The 20,827-nt window shown below is 46.3% G+C and overlaps 1 protein-coding gene across 1 annotated transcript; it reads right to left on the bottom strand.

Annotated features, from left to right (window-relative positions):
- Window positions 1-3,745: 3,745 nt before the first annotated feature.
- On the bottom strand, window positions 3,746-5,214 carry LOC142254943 (3-galactosyl-N-acetylglucosaminide 4-alpha-L-fucosyltransferase FUT3-like). Its single transcript, XM_075326315.1, has one exon. It carries the CDS (start codon window positions 5,212-5,214, stop codon window positions 4,165-4,167), a length of 1,050 nt encoding a protein of 349 aa, XP_075182430.1. The 3' UTR covers window positions 3,746-4,164.
- Window positions 5,215-20,827: the final 15,613 nt, after the last annotated feature.

Below are 20,827 nucleotides of genomic sequence, written 5' to 3'. Positions count from 1 at the left end.
ACAGCAGACACAGACAGAGCCGCACGATCAGAATGAACTCGGGTGAACTTCACCCGACTTCATTGTCATGCTGCGGCTCTGTCTGTGTCGCGCCCTGATTAGTGGTCACCTGTGAAGGGCTCACCGGTGACCGCTAAACTCCTGAGTAATTGAATTGAGCAGCCCTCTCTCATACTCACTGATCCCCGATCCCCGGCGCGGCGCTACATGGTGGTCACACTGTTCCGGCGGCTTTTACTATTTTGAAAAAGCCGGCCGCCCATTAAACAATCTCGTATTCCCTGCTTTCCCCGCCCACAGGCGCCTATGATTGGTTACAGTGAGACACGCCCCCACGCTGAGTGACAGGTGTCACACTGCACCCAATCACAGCCACCGGTGGGCGTGTCTATACTGTGCAGTGAAATAAATAAATAATAAAAAAAAACGGCGTGCGGTCCCCCCCAATTTTAAAACCAGCCAGATAAAGCCATACGGCTGAAGGCTGGTATTCTCAGGATGGGGAGCTCCACGTTATGGTGAGCCCCCCAGCCTAACAATATCAGTCAGCAGCCGCCCAGAATTGCCGCATACATTATATACGACAGTTCTGGGACTGTACCCGGCTCTTCCCGATTTGCCCTGGTGCGTTGGCAAATCAGGGTAATAAGGAGTTATTGGCAGCCCATAGCTGCCAATAAATCCTAGATTAATCATGTCAGGCGTCTCCACGAGATACCTTCCATGATTAATCTGTAGGTTACAGTAAATAAACACACACACACCCGAAAAAATCCTTTATTAGAAATAAAAAACACAAACATATACCCTGGTTAACCACTTTAATCAGCCCAAAAAAGCCCTCCATGTCCGGCGGAATCCAGGATGCTCCAGCGTCGCTTCCAGCTCTGCTGCATGGAGGTGACCGGAGCTGCTGAAGACACCGCCGCTCCTGTCACCTCCACGCAGAAACTGAAGACAGCCGCGCGATCAGCTGAGCTGTCACTGAGGTTACCCGCGGCCACCGCTGTATACAGTGACAGCGGGTAACCTCAGTGACAGCTCAGCTGATTGCGCGGCTGTCTTCATTAGCTGCGTGGAGGTGACAGGAGCGGCTGTGTCTGCTGCAGCTCCGGTCACCTCCATGCAGCAGCGCTGGAAGCGACGCTGGAGCATCCTGGATTCCGCCGGACATGGAGGGCTTTTTTGGGCTGATTAAAGTGGTTAACCAGGGTATATGTTTGTGTTTTTTATTTCTAATAAAGGATTTTTTCATGTGTGTGTGTTTATTTACTGTAATTTACAGATTAATCATGGAAGGTTTCTCGGGGAGACGCCTGCAATGATTAATCTAGGACTTATTGGCAGCTATGGGCTGCGAATAACTCCTTATTACCCCGATTTACCAACGCACCAGGGCAAATCGGGAAGAGCCGGGTACAGTCCCAGATCTGTCGCATCTAATGTATGCGGCAATTCTGGGCGGCTGCTGACTGATATTGTTAGAGTGGGGGGCTCCCCATAACGTGGAGCTCCCCATCCTGAGAATACCAGCCTTCAGCCGTATGGCTTTATCTGGCTGGTTTTAAAATTGGGGGGGACTGCACGCCGTTTTTTTAAATTATTTAATTATTTATTTCACTGCACAGTATAGACACGCCCACCGGCTGCTGTGATTGGGTGCAGTGTGACACCTGTCACTCAGCGTGGGGGCGTGTCTCACTGTAACCAATCATAGGCGCCGGTGGGCGGGGAAAGCAGGGAATACGGGATTGTTTAATGGGCGGCCGGCTTTTTCAAAATAGTAAAAGCCGCCGGAGCAGTGTGAATGCCGTGCAGTGCCGCGCCGGGGATCGGAGATCGGTGAGCATGAGAGAGGGGGTAAGAGGGATAGACTGACATGGACAGAGAGAGAGGGACAGAGATAGTGACCGACTGACAGAGATTAGTGAATGACAGACATTGTGAGGTGCTTCAGAACGCAGCTTTTTAGCTGCGCTCTGAAGCAGACCTTTTTTAAGCTGCGGTGCAGAGCGCACACCTGCGCACATAGCATCAGACACCAAAATCGTATGAGGGATGTCAGACGTTACAATTCACTAGGTTCGTGCAACAAAACGCTCAATTCTAGAGAATGATACGATGTGTTTGCGATCAACGGTTTTGCGTTCAATCCTGATCGCACTTAGATGTCACACGCAGATACCTCACAAATGATGCCGGATGTGCGTCACTTACAACTTGACCCCAACGACGGATTGTGAGATATATTGAAGCGTGTAAAGTGGGCTTAACACAACAAAAAAAGCTGTAACAAGCGATCCAAATGTCATATCTAGGCCAAAATGGTATCAGTAAAAATGTAACTTCGCGCCACAAAAGACAAGTCATCATACGGCTCCATCGACTGAAAAATAACAATGTTACAAGTCTTGAAAAATGGCAACACAGCCCCCCAAATTTGTTTTATAAGTTTCTGATTTTTTTTCACCACTAAAATAATAAAAGCTGGATATGTTTGGTATCACCATTATCACACTGATGAGGAGTATTACATTCCTATATCATTTTTACCACAAAATGTACACTGTAAAAACAATTCCCAAAAAAATATCAGAATTGTGTTTTTTTTTTCACAGTTTCCCCACATTTGAAAATGTTCCCTCGTTTATAGTACACTATGTGGTAATATGAATGGTGTCATTCAAAAGTACATCCAGTCCCTCAAAAAACAAGCCCTCATTGTCTATGTGGATAGAAAAATAAAAAAAAGTTATGGGTTCATGAAGACGGGGAGGAAAAAATGAAAACACCAAAACAAAATTACTTTGTTTTGAATGGGTTAAGAAAAATGTAGATTTTTAATGCAATAAGATATCGGATTGCAAATATCAAGGTATCATATTATTCAACGTTCTATGACCTGCATGCCAATATAGACGGTTTGGGAGTATAGATGAGCGAACCCGAAGTTTGGTGGCCGGTGTTCGTACCAAACACAGAGTTTACAAAAAATAAAACAGAGTTTGGGTGTTTTACGTATGCAAACCACTCACACGAGCATTGCTGTGCTCGGGAACGCTCGGTGCTCAGCCCAGTGCGAGCTGCTTACAGTGTTTGATTGTCTCACACTGGAGGTAACAATAGCGTGATCGGATGTAGTGTGCACCAAAAAAAAAGAAAATCCCCACTCACCGGCCTTCGAGGTGATCTGTTTATGGCTGGCTGCATGTGGGTGGAGACCGGAACTGCCCAAGGTTGGTAGCCGGGAGGTAATGTCAGATACAGATGGGGAGCAGAGCAGTGGTCACAGAGCAAGCCGTGGTCTGAAGCTGAAGGGAAACATCAGTACAGAAGGGGGAAAGTGGGACTGAGGGAACAATACATGCGGAGGGTCAGGAAGTCAGGGAGCACAGACAAGGCAGACGGAGTGGTGGACAGGGAGAGGAGTTGGGATAGTGGGACGAGGATCAGAACAAACTCATGGGAACTATAAGCGCACACTGCAGAGTAGGAACTATCACTGGTGAAGTTCCGTTGGAAACAGCCCAAAGACAAAGCAAGGCAACTACCAAAACAAGGCACCAAACAAGCTCCACCCATCAGCAAGGGCCTGGAGAATACAAACAACTGAGCAATAGACAAAACCCAATGGCTTTGCAAGGAGCAGAGCCAAAGGTGAATCGTGACAGATTCCATTGTGAATGACATTTCCGGACAACATTCAGTAACTTTGAAAAACACAAATTTAAAAAACATTACTCATCTTTATTTAAATGTTAGAAAACCATTCAAACATTGGAGAAAAAACAGTCTATTTGTTAGATTGATTTTATAGGGCCGCAATTGATAGGGTAATGGTAATGTGTTTCTTTTAGAATTCACTTTTCTACATGTCATACAAAAGTGTGCTCATGCATACGAGTTGACTTTTTGGCAAAAAGACACTTTTTCAGCATACGTTGGGTTCATAGGAAATGTCAGAATTATAGATTGGAGAATACTCCTGATGTATAGCTCTTAAGTGGAAAAAAAGAATGTATGAGCGGAGTCTTGTGTGTAAGTGGCAAGCTTAATTTATGGATTTGGTCACTATCTGTTTGAGCTTCTAGAGTGTTATTTAAAACCCTTTATGTATTTTTGAGAAGTAAAGATCATTACTTATATCTAGTTTGTAGAACGCTGTTATTTGAACCATGCTTCAATGCTTGGTATGGTTCTGTATAATGGAGTATGTTGTAGAGCCTTACAGATTTTACAATAATGCACCATCAAAGTTATGTCCTTTTTCCGCAGATTATATCTTTTCCTCCAGTTGAAATATTGCTTGTACTTCTCTTCATCTTTGTCTAGGCTTAGAAGATAAGAAGCCAATTCCTTGGGACTTGAATAGTCATCAACATGAATGAAGGCGTCTCCAGGGATGAACCGCTCATAATTGGCTCGCGGTGGACCCAACACAACAGGAACACATCCTGAGAAAAGTGCAGTATACCAGAATTTTTCTGTAATATAGTCTTCGTGGATGGAATTCTCAAAAGCAAAGTAAAATTTGTAAGCTGAGAGTGTTTCTATTTGTCTATTTTTTGGAAGTGGAAGATGCCTCTTTCCATATATATCAACGTGTAAATGGTTCTTTAGCTGTTCATAATACTGTACTCTTTCAGATTTTGGCTTCCAATTACTTATTGCCCAGGCCACCAGCTTTGTCTTCTTGGGGATATTATACTTTACTGTCTCGTGGTTCTTTACTATCCAACCATAAGGACTAAAAATGTCAGAGTCAGCCCTGTAGGACATTGTAAGGTTGATAATATTGTCCATAAATGAAAGGTTCGGACAATGACTTGGAGGTTCATTGCTAAACCAAATCCAGTACTGATTAGGTGGTCTTGGTTCTTGAGGTAGTTGTTCTTTAGAATGGCGCACATCTCTGTGGTGGATTACAACAGCATTTGCTGATGAATACATGTTACGATCTGCAGTATAGAAACAGCCAGATCCATCGAACTCTTTTGGGCATCGATTAAGAGGAAATGTGTAATTATAGGGATAGGTCCAAAGCAATATAATGGGAGTTGGTTCACTTGAGCCAACTATAGTCACGTACTCCTCTAAATCCGTATCTAAGGCAGGAGTTTCTTTTTTGTAGAACATTGTGAAAAGGATTAAAAGTTGTAGCATGAAAAAGAGGAAAACGCTGCTCAATTTCAATAGCATCACTTTCGGTACCATTTAGTAGGTCTTATTTTCTTCTTTGTAATTTCGAGACGTAATTTCTTTTTACAATCCCCTTGTAATATGGTTTTTGTAGCCATGGAAAAAACAATAAGAACACAAAAAAAATTAATAATCAGTGTGTGAAATTAAACACAACAATACTAATTTATTGTATGTAGAACGGATTACCGGTTGTCCGGTAATATTTTTTAATTTTTTTACCATGGGTCAAAGAACTAATAGGCAGGTAATTGCTAACTACCTGCCTGGTCTACCCGGCGCCTGCTCAGAGCAGTCACGGAAGCCTCCTGCCGGAAGTTCTACTGCTGACATCAACAAAGCAGATATTCATCTTTCAGGCTAATCTGTTGATATGGCATGATTTCTAACGTCATGCCGGCTTCCCCACCGTTAGGCAGTCACGCCTCGTTAAGAAACAGAGTTGGAGAGATACTGCTGTCTGCCCTGTCAACGTGGCGTCAGCAGAAGCTGTCAGGAGCAATTAGTTAGCAACTACCTGCCTGTCAATTCTTAGGCCTTATTCACACGTCAGTATTTTTTAAACCGTGTTTATTTGCCAAAACCAGGAGTGGAACTTATAGAGAAAAAATATAATTGAAAGATTGACCCCTGTTCTGTGTTTTTGAGGCGCTCCTTGTTTTGGCATACAATTACTGCTCAAACATACTGGTGTGTGAATGAGGTCTTAGGCCCATAGTAAAAAAAAAAAATAGTTCTGGACAACCGCTCTAACTGCTCACAATAACAAGGTGACTTTTTTTTTATCTGACTTGCATATACTGTATTTCTCTATTAAGAATTTAATGAAAACCTGTCTTTAGATTTATACAGCCTTAACCACGACTGATTTAGTCACTTGCTGCGTTATTGTAGTCAATTGTTGGTATATCACATAATATTCCAATAAAATACATTTATGTTTGTGGGTGTAATGTGAAAAAAATGTGGAAAACTTCAGAGTATGAATATTTTTTCAAGGCACTGTATATCCCAGATTAAAAGAGTACCTATCACCAATCTGGGGCTGCCATTTTTATTTAATAAAAGAGTGGCCAGTCCCACAATTATTCTAGAAAAAGTCAAGCCTAAACTCCTAGGTTAGGGGATCTCAGCATGTAGAGTAGTACCCCCCTACCCTCTAAGTTCCGTCTTGCAGGTCACGCTTGGTTTGGGGGAATTCCAGACAAACTGCAAAAGAGGGGGAGTGGGACACCCTGTCTCTAGGCAAAAGTGAAGATGGTGACCCCTGGTAAAACCTACAGCTGGCCCATTGCTCCCATGATGTCCCAAGATAGATTCTGCACCTGTATCAGAATATCTAGGCCCTGGTTGACCCTGAAATAGGCCTTGGGAAGTTACTAGAAGGGATGAGCACTAGTCAACCCCTCTAAGATCTAAAGAACACACAGGGAAAACAAACAGAGGAATGCAAACAGACAACTTATCTGCAAGATGACTTTGGGAGAATGAAAGCAACATACAACAACGTATTACAACAGGAGATTTCAAGCCAACTGCTTGCAATCTGGAAAGCATAGGAGTAAACTCTATCACCGACAACAAACCAAAGGGAAAAAGAGGTGTATATATAGACACAGGGAGTGTGGATAAAGATTTGCAGCTGAACTGCCAAGATATCTGCAGGGTCTAAAAGGGAAAGCGTTAGCCCTAGCAGGGAACATACATAGAACTCCATTCACACCAAGTGTGTCGCCCTGGGCAAGCCAGGGGACACAGGTCACACACCACCACACCCTACATCCCAGGTAGGAACATCTAAGCTAACCAAAAATCCTTGTTGCCTTCCTCCAGAGGCTGATGATTCACACCAGGGGGTGGGCCAGGCGGTTGGCTCCGCCCACCGAGGAGATCACAGCTCTGGAGGCGGGAGAAACCAGGCAGTCAGCTCAGGGACGAGCTTGAGTAAACAACAGAGTCTAGTCAGGGAGGAGGAAGTGGAAGGAGTGGAGGAGTAGCCTAGACAGGGCTAAAGTAAACAGCTAAGTGAAAGTGAAGAAAGACAAGTAGTAAAGGAGGAAAGCAAGAGTGGCGACAGAACAGAAAGAGTGTGCAAAGCCTGAAGTAGTCCAGCTGTGTGCAGGACAGGTCAGCAAGGTCAGCAACGGCGGTGACTGTCTGGAGGGGGACCGTTTGGAAGTTCCTGGAAGTAAGTTGCCGTTACTTATGGGGCGCCTCAGTGTAAGCTCGCCTAATCTGCTGCTCCGTGCTACCACAGAAGGGGCTGAAATGTTGGATGCTGGAGGCCAGGAGGCTGCGACAGCTGGCGGCAACCCGCCTGACGCAGGAACAAGAGGTGATGACTCCTACCCCAGCCTCGGGTCCGCTGTTGAGTTTGAAGAGGCAAGCGAGCGTTCCCGCTGTGTAGGAGGCCCCGTGGTTGTCCACACCCCGCGTACCGGTGGAAATGGGTACCGGGTACCCCTGTCACCGCAGACATGTCAGTGCATGTTTGATGTGCTGGTGGCAGAGGACGGGTCCGCCTCAGCAGAAAGGTACGAGTAGAGCAGCGGATGCCCGTTACACCGTCCCCGTTGGGACCACCACTTTGTTTGATTGAAAGAATGATAAGTGAAATTACCGAAGAAGTTACCTGATTTGTTTGTGATTGCAACCGGCTGGAGCCGACACCGTTGTCCCCGTAGGGACCGTTTAAAAAGTTTTTGCATGGGAACTATCCATGGACAAGCCCGTGAACTTGCAGGGCAACCACAAACGTTAAGTGGCTTGTAAATATGTTGTTTGCAGTTACCGTTTTCCGCAATGCCGCCTCCGGAGAGGCAGGTTGGAGGGAGGGCCCTCAGCAGAGCAGGCTGGGGCCCAGCCACCAAAGGAACCGGTGGCTACCCTCTGGAGGGAAGGACAGATCCCGCTCGGGTACCGTGTGCTGGACTGTGGGTCAAGGGGTGCTGCCTGGGCTTTAGGGGCAGCATCAGGGCCAGGTTACTTGGGTGGGAGAGAGCGGAAACCGTAACCGTAAACCGTTATGCAACGTTAAAGAAATGTGCCTCCCGTTTTGGGAAGAGTTATTAAAAATGTAAATATGTTATATTATTATTATGTTATCTTTTACAGAAAAATAAATCCGGTGTTGGACGGCAGCCCACGGACGGTCTGCATTTTGCTAAGGGGGAATGTGTCGCCCTGGGCAAGCCAGGGGACACAGGTCACACACCACCACACCCTACATCCCAGGTAGGAACATCTAAGCTAACCAAAAATCCTTGTTGCCTTCCTCCAGATGCTGATGATTCACACCAGGGGGTGGGCCAGGCGGTTGGCTCCGCCCACCGAGGAGATCACAGCTCTGGAGGCGGGAGAAACCAGGCAGTCAGCTCAGGGACAAGCTTGAGTAAACAACAGAGTCTAGTCAGGGAGGAGGAAGTGGAAGGAGTGGAGGAGTAGCCTAGACAGGGCTAAAGTAAACAGCTAAGTGAAAGTGAAGAAAGACAAGTAGTAAAGGAGGAAAGCAAGAGTGGCGACAGAACAGAAAGAGTGTGCAAAGCCTGAAGTAGTCCAGCTGTGTGCAGGACAGGTCAGCAAGGTCAGCAACGGCGGTGACTGTCTGGAGGGGGACCGTTTGGAAGTTCCTGGAAGGACCCCGTAGGCTGTGTGCCCGGTGGTCTGGAGCAGTGTTCCGAAGGACAGTCAGCACCAGGGCAGGGGCCTCTCGGACCCCGGCAAGGCTTGGAGTCGCCATAATTTGCCGAATCCGTCAGTGAAGGGGACGTAGATCCCCCAACAACCAAGTCCCGATTGAAGGCAACAGCCCAGCCAGTGTAAGAGAGACACCGCCACCGCCAAGGCACCAGTTTCTGAGGGCCAGCGCCTGCGGGCAAAGAGTAGAGCTCCTCCGGCCCAGCTTGAAGCCGGGGGGCGGGTTACCGGTGGGGACCCATCGCAACCAACAAGTACACAAAGGTGCAAGGAAGAGGGACATCACCGTCACCTACTGGGAGAGCAATTGCAGCCATCCGTGGGACCGTCTTACCAGCCGTTTGGTTTACCGTAAAAACTGTGTCAACGTCTCAGGCTGAGTGAGTACCACAGTGCCGCAAGGCACAGCGCTGCCCCCGCGTCCCTGCGCCCACCAGGCCCTGCACCTCCCAAGCCATCACTGGGCCCCGGGATCACCAACCCCTACCCACGGAGGGGCAACACAACACCTGGCTGCTCCGCATCACCATCCCCGGGACCCCCGTATAGAGCAGCGGTGGTGAAATCACCACAACCGTGGGTGGCGTCACGGACAATAAACAATCCCCACACCCAACAAACCCCTTTCACTCACGGGCGAGGAGTGCCGCTCGAGAACCCCCGGGATCCGGCCTACAGCTCGAGCCACCACTGAGCAGCAACCGCCGGACCCGAGCAGAAGGGGGTGAGCGTAGTGTGCTAACACCCTCCTCCCCGCCCGCGACACAAGGAGGAAAGAATGGAATTTCAAGTAGCAGTGTTTGTGCAGCTAAACACAGCGAACTTCTGCAGCCGGACACCACAGAGTTATCTGTCACCCATGATATTTAAGCAGCCCATTTTCTGCAAATAAGTTGGAGTTTCACATTTCAGCCTCCTTACAAGAAGACATTGCTTAAAAAAACCTATCAGTAACTTCCCATTCACAATCTAAATACTTGTGCATGTAGCTGTAGAAAACAGAAGTTAATCAATGTCTTATGTTGCCAATGCATTATTTCCCTATTGAAAAAGTGATTTGAAGTGAACAGCTAATGAGGTGTCAAACGTATTGGAGTGTGATGACCCACATCCATTGCCTCAGCCGCCCACTCTATTCTCTAACATTAGTTAATAGACAGTGAATTATCACCACTTTATGAATGGCTTTCCCTAGAAAAAAATCACATGGGAATATGGTCTGATCCAAGTATAATCGCGGAGGGGAGAAATAACCATGGGAAGCGGATTCAATCTGCGCTGTTGAGTTACAATAAATAACCAGGGCAAGGAATCAAGAAAGTGCTTTAATGTCAACACATTTCGAAGTCACTCTGACACCTTCCTCAGGACATTACATATGGTATGATGTCTAGTTGTCCTGAGGAAGGAGTGAAAGTGGCTTTGAAACGCGTTAATGATAAACCACGTTCTTCATTGCTTGACCTGAATTTTTATTGGGACTCACCATACTGATTTAATTGCTTCCCATGGTTACTCATGACTGGCTACGCATCATAGCACTTATATGGGCGTCACACAATGCGATATATCAAGCGATCGCATGTGCGATCGTACTTGCCCCCGTCGTTTGTGCGTCATGGGCAAATCGCTGCCCGTGTCGCACAAAGTCGTTTAACCCCCGTCACACGTACTTACGTGATGAGCGACGTCGCTGTGGGCGGGGAAGGGGGTGGGACGTTCTGCGTCACAGCGACATCACACAGCGGCCGGCCAATGTAAACATCCCGCCCACCTCCTTCCTTCCGCATAGCCGGCGGGAGTCGCGGGACGCAGATAAGCTGTGTTCATCATTCCCGGGGTGTCACACACTGCGATGTGTGCTACCCCGGGTACGATGAACAACCAGCGCTAAGTAAAATAAACGATTTTTTAAAAATAAACGACGAGTACACGATACACGATTTGTCACTAATTTGCGATCGCTCGTAGGTGTCACATGGGACGACGTCGCCAATGAAGCCGAATGTGCGTCACGAAAACCGTGACCCCGACGACCTATCGCATGATAGATCGCCTCGTGTGACGCCCGCATTAGGCCGGTTTCAGACGTCCGTGTTTTAGGTATGTGTGACATGCGTTGTTATCACGGATGCCACACGTACCCAAGTTATTCTCTGGAGTTACACACACGTCCGTGTTTTCACACGTACCGTGTGACCCTGCGTGGTCCTGCACACACACAGAGACATGTCCATTTTTTCTCCGCCATCACGGGTGTCACATGGATCACACACTGATGTGATCCATGGGACATCAGTGTGACGTGTACTGGAGAAAATACATGTCTGTGAAAAAAAAAGGTTTTTTATATATTCACCTGTATCCAGCGCTGTTTTCTTCGGCGCTGTTGCCTCCTGCTTCTGACCCCCAATCATTATACTCATTGAATATTCACTGAAACTCGGGCCTGGAAGCAGGAGCATCGCCGGGGACAGCATCGCCAGGGACAGCACCACCGAGGACAGCAGCGCCGAGGACAGCATCGGGGACAGCATCACCAGAGACAGGTGAGTATTCAGTAAGCAAGCAGTGTGTCTGCAGTGACTCCAGGAGGTCATCCGAGTTCCCAATTTGAAGTCCCTCAAAGTCGCCCTCGAAAGACAAATGCAAGAGAGGACAGGATAATGTAGAGAATCTCCATGGGTAATCGTTTCAACACTGCAGCTGAAATTGCTTGCCAGTTCAGCACTGAACAGGGTGGGGATCTGTCTCGTCATACAATGTCACAATGTTTAAGAGCATTTGGAGTGCAAGCCCACTCTGCAGTGACCAAACCTCTCATTAGCAGAAAGAATCAAAAGGCTAGACTCACCTTTGGTGAGGAGCATGCTGTGTGGACAGAGGAGAAGTGGTCCACAGTTCATTTTAGTGATGAAAGCTAGTTTAATTTATTTGGGTCTGATGGGAAACATTATGTTCATCGACAAACTGTGGAAAGACTGAACCCAAAATGTGTTAAGAAGTCAGTGAATGGTGGTGGAGGAAGTGTAGGAACAGGACCAGACGGAACGGTTGACCTGACAACGGAATAGCCAGAACAAACTGCATAAAAGAATCTATAGTGCTGAACAGGCAACTGGGAGTGGAGCGCTGGCCCTTCAAGAGAGGGGCAGCGGCGTATGCACACTACCTAGGAGTGCTCCCGGAGGTCCTGTGACGCACGCACAGATTGTTGGAGGTGGGCGGCAGAGGAACCCAAGTGGAGGAGCGAGCAGGGAAGCCGGGCAGCGAGGGACCCGGCCGCGGCAGTGAGTCAATGCACTTCCCTGCAAGAGGGGAGAGGCAAGGATGCAGCATTAGACACGGCCATTACACAGTGAACAGCAGCAGGACATTTATAACATTAACTCAGCACAGAAGCGATTTTTTAAAAAACATGCAATTATGGTTTTTATTATTAGTCTAAGATATTGGTGGCAAAATTCCTTTAAAGGAAATGTAGCTATATTTAATTAATGATTATAGTATAAGTAATCTTATACAAGATAATGTATGTCATTCGGTTATATAAGTAATAAAGCTACTTAAAATATAACCTTTTATTGCTGTGGTAAAGATAAGCACTTATATAAACCATGTCATTCAGTTTTCCAGTTAACTCTGTCATATACAAGAGCATCTCAATACATTAGAATACCCTCAAAAAGTTAATTTATTTCAGTAATTTAATACAAAAAGTGAAACACATATATTGTATTATATAGAGTCATTACACACAGAGAGATCTATTCCTATATATTATATAGAGTCATTATACACAGAGGGATCTATTCCTATATATTATATAGAGTGTATAGAGTATACACACAGAGGGATCTATTTCAAGTGTTTATTTCTGTTAATGTTGATCATTATGGCTTACAGCCAATGAAAACCCATATGTAATTATCTCAAAAAATTAAAATATTATATAAGACCAACTGAAAAAATGATTTTCAACTCAGAATGTTGGCGCCTACTGAAAAGTCTGAACAGTAAATGCGCTCAATGTGGCATGGAGGTGATCAGCTTGTGGCACTGCTGAGGTGTTATGGAAGCCCAGGTTGCTTTAATAGCAGCCTTCAGCTCCTCTGCATTGTTGGGTCAGGTGTGTCTCATCTTCCTCTTGACAATAACCTATAGATTCTCTATGGGGTTTAGGTCAGGCGAGTTTGCTGGCCAATCAAGCACAGTGATACTGTGGCTATTATACCATGTATTGGTACTTTTGGCAGTGTCGACAGGTGCCAAGTCCTGGTGGAAAATAAAATTTCCATCTCCAAAAAGCTTGTCGGCAGAGGGAAGCATGAAGTGCTCTAAAATTTCCTGGTAGACGGCTGCACTGACTTTGGTCTTGATAAAACACAGTGGAGCTACACCAGCAGATGACATGGCTCCCCAAACCATCACTGATTGTGGAGACTTCACACTAGACCTCAGCAGCTTGGATTGTGGCCTCTCCACTCTTCCTCCAGACTCTGGGACCGCGATTTCCAAATGAAATGCAAAATTTACTTTCATCTGAAAACAACACCTTGGACACTGAGAACAGTCCAGATCTTTTTCTCTTTGGCCCAGGTAAGACGCTTCTGGCATTGTCTATTGGTCATGAATGGCTTTACACAAGGAATGTGACAGTTGTAACCCATGTCCTGGATACGTCTGTGTGTGGTGGCTCATGAAGCACTGACTCCAGCAGCGTCCACTCCTTTTGAATTTCCCCAAAATTTTTTAATTGCCTTTTCCTAACAATCCTATCAAGGCTGCGGTTATCCCGGTTGCTTGTGCACCTTTTTCTACCTCACTTTTTCCTCAAGTCAACCTTCCATTAATATGCTTGGATACAGCGCTCTGTGAACAGCCAGCTTCTTTAGCAATGACCTTTTGTGGCTTACCCTCCTTGTGGAGTGTGTCAGTGACTGCCTTCTGGACATCTGTCAAGTCAGCAGTCTTCCCCATGATTGTGTAGCCTACAGAGTCAGACTAAGGGGCCATTTTAAATGCTTAGGAAGCCTTTGCAGGTGTTTTGTGATAATTATTCTAATTTTCTTAGATAATGAGTTTTGGGTTTTTGTTGGCTGTAAGCCATAATCATCAACATTAACAGAAATAAACACTTGAAATAGATCACTCTGTGTGTAATGACTCTATATAATATATAGGAATCGATCCCTCTGTGTATAATGACTCTACATAATATATAGGAATAGATCCCTCTGTGTGTAATGACTCTATATAATATATAGAAATAGATCCCTCTGTGTGTAATGACTCTATATCAGGGGTGGGCAATTAAAGTTCTCATTTTTCTCACAGCACTATATACTGCACCTGTAATACATTACAGCACTATATACTGCACCTGTAATACATTACAGCACTATATACTGCCCCTGTAATACATTACATCACTATATACTGCCCCTGTAATACATTACAGCACTATATACTGCCCCTGTAATACATTACAGCACTATATACTGCCCCTGTAACACATTACAGCACTATATACTGCACCTGTAATACATTACAGCACTATATACTGCCCCTGTAATACATTACAGCACTATATACTGCCCCTGTAACACATTACAGCACTATATACTGCCCCTGTAACACATTACAGCACTATATACTGCACCTGTATGCATTACAGCACTATATACTGCCCCTGTAATACATTACAGCACTATATACTGCCCCTGTAATACATTACAGCACTATATACTGCCCCTGTAATACACTACAGCACTATATACTGCCCCTGTAATACATTACATCACTATATACTGCACCTGTAATATACTACAGCACTATATACTGCCCCTGTAATGCATTACAGCACTATATACTGCACCTGTAATGCATTACAGCACTATATACTGCCCCTGTAATGCATTACAGCACTATATACTGCACCTGTAATACACTACAGCACTATATACTGCCCCTGTAATGCATTACAGCACTATATACTGCACCTGTATGCATTACATCACTATATACTGCACCTGTAATACACTACAGCACTATATACTGCACCTGTAATGCATTAGAGCACTATATACTGCCCCTGTAATGCATTACAGCACTATATACTACACCTGTAATACACTACAGCACTATATACTACACCTGTAATACATTACAGCACTATATACTGCACCTGTAATACACTACAGCACTATATACTGCACCTGTAATGCATTACAGCACTATATACTGCCCCTGTAATACACTACAGCACTATATACTGCCCCTGTAATGCATTACATCACTATATACTGCCCCTGTAATGCATTACAGCACTATATACTGCCCCTGTAATGCATTACAGCACTATATACTGCCCCTGTAATGCATTACAGCACTATATACTGCACCTGTATGCATTACATCACTATATACTGCACCTGTAATGCATTACAGCACTATATACTGCCCCTGTAATACATTACATCACTATATACTGCCCCTGTAATACATTACATCACTATATACTGCACCTGTAATGCATTACAGCACTATATACTGCCCCTGTAATACATTACATCACTATATACTGCCCCTGTAATACATTACAGCACTATATACTGCACCTGTAATACACTACAGCACTATATACTGCCCCTGTAATACATTACAGCACTATATACTGCCCCTGTAATACATTATATCACTATATACTGCACCTGTAATGCACTACAGCACTATATACTGCACCTGTAATACATTACAGCACTATATACTGCACCTGTAATACACTACAGCACTATATACTGCCCCTGTAATACATTACAGCATTATATACTGCACCTGTAATACACTACAGCACTATATACTGCCCCTGTAATACATTACAGCACTATATACTGCCCCTGTAATACATTACAGCACTATATACTGCACCTGTAATACATTACATCACTATATACTGCCCCTGTAATACATTACAGCACTATATACTGCCCCTGTAATACACTACAGCACTATATACTGCCCCTGTAATGCATTACAGCACTATATACTGCCCCTGTAATACATTACAGCACTATATACTGCCCCTGTAATACATTACATCACTATATACTGCCCCTGTAATACATTACAGCACTATATACTGCCCCTGTAATACACTACAGCACTATATACTGCCCCTGTAATGCATTACATCACTATATACTGCCCCTGTAATACATTACAGCACTATATACTGCCCCTGTAATACACTACAGCACTATATACTGCCCCTGTAATGCATTACAGCACTATATACTGCCCCTGTAATACATTACAGCACTATATACTGCCCCTGTAATACACTACAGCACTATATACTGCCCCTGTAATACATTACAGCACTATATACTGCACCTGTAATACATTACAGCACTATATACTGCACCTGTAATACATTACAGCACTATATACTGCCCCTGTAATGCATTATAGCACTTTATACTGCCCCTGTAATGCATTACAGCACTATATACTGCACCTGTAATGCATTACAGCACTATATACTGCACCTGTAATACATTACAGCACTATATACTGCCCCTGTAATGCATTACAGCACTATATACTGCACCTGTAATACATTACAGCAGTATATACTGCACCTGTAATACACTACAGCACTATATACTGCACCTGTAATGCATTACAGCACTATATACTGCCCCTGTAATGCATTACAGCACTATATACTGACCCTGTAATGCATTACAGCACTATATACTGCACCTGGAATGCATTACAGCACTATATACTGCACCTGGAATGCATTACAGCACTATATACTGCCCCTGTAATGCATTACAGCACTATATACTGCACCTGTAATGCACTACAGCACTATATACTGCACCTGGAATGCATTACATCACTATATACTGCCCCTGTAATACATTACAGCACTATATACTGCACCTGTAATATATTACATCACTATATACTGCCCCTGGAATGCATTACATCACTATATACTGCCCCTGTAATACACTACAGCACTATATACTGCACCTGTAATGCATTACAGCACTATATACTGCACCTGTAATGCATTACAGCACTATATACTGCCCCTGTAATGCATTACAGCACTATATACTGCACCTGTAATACACTACAGCACTATATACTGCACCTGTAATGCATTACATCACTATATACTGCCCCTGTAATGCATTACATCACTATATACTGCACCTGTAATGCATTACAGCACTATATACTGCCCCTGTAATACATTACATCACTATATACTGCACCTGTAATACATTACATCACTATATACTGCCCCTGTAATACATTACAGCACTATATACTGCCCCTGTAATACATTACATCACTATATACTGCACCTGTAATACATTACATCACTATATACTGCCCCTGTAATACATTACATCACTATATACTGCACCTGTAATGCATTACAGCACTATATACTGCCCCTGTAATACATTACAGCACTATATACTGCACCTGTAATGCATTACAGCACTATATACTGCACCTGTAATACATTACAGCACTATATACTGCACCTGTAATACATTACAGCACTATATACTGCCCCTGTAATGCATTACAGCACTATATACTGCACCTGTAATGCATTACAGCACTATATACTGCACCTGTAATGCATTACAGCACTATATACTGCCCCTGTAATACATTACAGCACTATATACTGCCCCTGTAATACATTACAGCACTATATACTGCACCTGTAATACATTACAGCACTATATACTGCACCTGTAATGCATTACAGCACTATATACTGCACCTGTAATACATTACAGCACTATATACTGCACCTGTAATACATTACAGCACTATATACTGCACCTGTAATACATTACAGCACTATATACTGCCCCTGTAATACATTACAGCACTATATACTGCACCTGTAATACATTACAGCACTATATACTGCACCTGTAATACATTACAGCACTATATACTGCACCTGTAATGCATTACAGCACTATATACTGCATCTGTGATACATTACAGCATTATATACTACACCTGTAATACACTACAGCACTATATACGGCACCTGTAATGCATTACAGCACTATATACTGCCCCTGTAATACATTACAGCACTATATACTGCACCTGTAATACATTACAGCACTATTTACTGCCCCTGTAATGCATTACATCACTATATACTGCACCTGTAATACATTACAGCACTATATACTTCCCCTGTAATACATTACAGCACTATATACTGCCCCTGTAATGCATTACAGCACTATATACTGCCCCTGTAATGCATTACAGCACTATATACTGCCCCTGTAATGCATTACAGCACTATATACTGCCCCTGTAATGCATTACAGCACTATATACTGCCCCTTTAATACATTACATCACTATATACTGCCCCTGTAATACATTACAGCACTATATACTGCCCCTGTAATGCATTACAGCACTATATACTGCACCTGCAATACATTACATCACTATATACTGCCCCTGTAATGCATTACAGCACTATATACTGCACCTGTAATGCATTACATCACTATATTCTGCCCCTGTAATGCATTACAGCACTATATACTGCACCTGTAATACATTACATCACTATATACTGCCCCTGTAATGCATTACATCGCTATATACTGCCCCTGGAATGCATTACAGCACTATATACTGCACCTGTAATACATTACATCACTATATACTGCCCCTGGAATGCATTACATCACTATATACTGCACCTGTAATACACTACAGCACTATATACTGCCCTTGTAATACATTACAGCACTATATACTGCCCCTGTAAAGAAAGCCACGGATCCCCCTGGGGGGAGGGGCGACATGACAGTATAGGTATGCCTAATATGGCTTTAGGTGGGTTGGTCCTAGCCTGGGAGGAAGAGGAGGAGTAGGGAAAGGGTTAGTTTGGGAAGGAGGAAAAGGTTACCTCCTTTCCTGCTTCCGGACGCCGATCGATCCACACGTGGACTTCCCATGGCGGACCTCCAGGAACTGCAGCGGATGATACAGGCAGCCTTAGCAGCGCACGGGCCCCTGGCAGTGCAGACCCACATCAGGGCTGCTGGGGTTAACCCGTTGGCGCTTGCCCCTCGTCCCCCCAGCGGCGGCGGGTGCCAGTCGCGGCCCCCCGGCAGGTATTCCCCGGGCGCGGGGGGGGGGCGAGGAGGAGATGCAAGAGCCCCTCTAGGGACCCTCCGCAGAGTGCAGAGCAGCAGCGGCGTCTGGCTGCTGCAGAAGCCGGCGGGAGGAATCTTCGTTCCAGCCGCGGCGGTCGGGATGTGGGAGTGGCCAGCATGGGGCCTACTTCCGGTCCCGGCCTCCGGGCTGGAGTTACTGAGACTGCAGCGGCTCCAGGTCGGGAGCGCGCTCGGCGCGGGAGAGAGGCCAGCAGATCCCCCTGCAGTCGGCGGGGGGCCGTGGGGCTGCAGGTGGCGGTAGGACCTGTACCAGGGGGGGGTCTGCGGTGCCTGCCCCTGGTGCGGCTGAGGGAAGGAGTGACGGCGTGAGCCCTGCGGCGACCGCCAGGTCACTCAGATCCGCTGTGCAGCCCCCGGACGTGGCAGTCTCCCGTGGGAGCGGGAGGACTCGGCGGATGGAGGCCTGCGGTGGCCCAGGAGGGCCAGAGGCGGCGACGGCTGGGATCCAGGACCGGGCGTCTGTCCGTCCGCGTCCAGAGTCCCCTGGAAGTTGGCAAGGGGGTGGGCGCGGGCCGAGGTCGAGGCCCGGGGTGCCGGTGCGGGGGACAGGACGGTCTCCTGGGTTGTCGCCCCGGGGTAAGAGACGGAGCGGGGAGGACTCTGCCCACGCGGCGGCCCGATCTGGCAGCCGTGGTGGGGGGTGTGCTGCGGCGGCGCCCCCCGGATGTCGGATGGAAGATGAGGTCGGCGGCGAGGAGGAGGAAGAGGACTTCACTTCAAAGGAGTCGGATGGACGACAGACGGAGGACGGCGAGGCGGCGGTCTCGGGGGACGCTGAGCTGCGGTCGGGTGAGACGGCCGTGGAGTCGGCAGGGGCTGCGCTGGCGGGGTGTTTCGGGGGAGGGGGGGCGGCTGCGGCTACGGCAGCGCCCGGCGGATCTGCAGTATGGAGCCAATTGTTGGGGCTGTTGCAGGGGCTGGCGGCGGCTTCAGGGGCAGCGGGGAAGGGAGCGCAGGCACCGGCGGCGGCGTGGGTGGGACTGGCAGTTTGTGGGGACGCGTTGGTGGAGGAGGGAGATGGAGCGGGCGCGGAGAAGGGGGGAGGGGGGGGGCGAAGGGGGGAGTGGGGTCGGGGGGGCAAAAGAGAAAGAAAAGGAGAAAGAGGACGAAGTGGTGCGCTTGGATGATAGGGCCAGAAGTGAGGTTTACGTTTGTTTTGAGGGCCCGCTGGGGGCCCATTTAAAGAAGGAGGTGCGGGAAAAAATTTGGAAAGGGGAATATGTGGAGATATTTTCTCTGCTCCCTCTGGAGAAATTTTATCTGGATAGGGTGAAGCCAAGCGACTGCAAAAAGGAGAAGGACAAGGAAGAAAAACGCCGTTATAGGCTTATTCCTCGGACTTTTACAACCTGGTTACAGGCGTTTGCGATTTTGGCCAGCGTGGTGGGGGAGAAGGAGCCGGAGCATTGTTCGGCCTTGTTCGGGTACATGGATGCGATAGGGGAGGCTTATCGGGTTTACGGCGGGTTGGCGTGACTGCGTTACGATGAGCAATTCAGGCAGCGGAAGGCGCTGCGGCCAAGTATGCGATGGGACCATAAGGATATTTCCTTATGGATGCGGCTGATGTCGGCGCCGACTCAGCCCTTTTGGGGGGATGCCGGGGGTCCGGGGGCAGGGTCCGCGGCGAGTCAGAAGAAAGGTGTCTGCTGGCAATTTAATGAAGGGCA

The sequence above is a fragment of the Anomaloglossus baeobatrachus genome, chromosome 10 (genome assembly GCF_048569485.1).
Source record: "Anomaloglossus baeobatrachus isolate aAnoBae1 chromosome 10, aAnoBae1.hap1, whole genome shotgun sequence".
Classification (NCBI taxonomy): Eukaryota; Metazoa; Chordata; class Amphibia; order Anura; family Aromobatidae; genus Anomaloglossus; species Anomaloglossus baeobatrachus.
This window is presented reverse-complemented; position numbering and strand designations above follow the sequence as displayed.

What these genes read in the sequence shown, in the direction of transcription:
- LOC142254943 (XM_075326315.1), bottom strand. Translation starts at nt 5,214, where the DNA reads ATGGTACCGAAAGTGATGCTATTGAAATTGAGCAGCGTTTTCCTCTTT.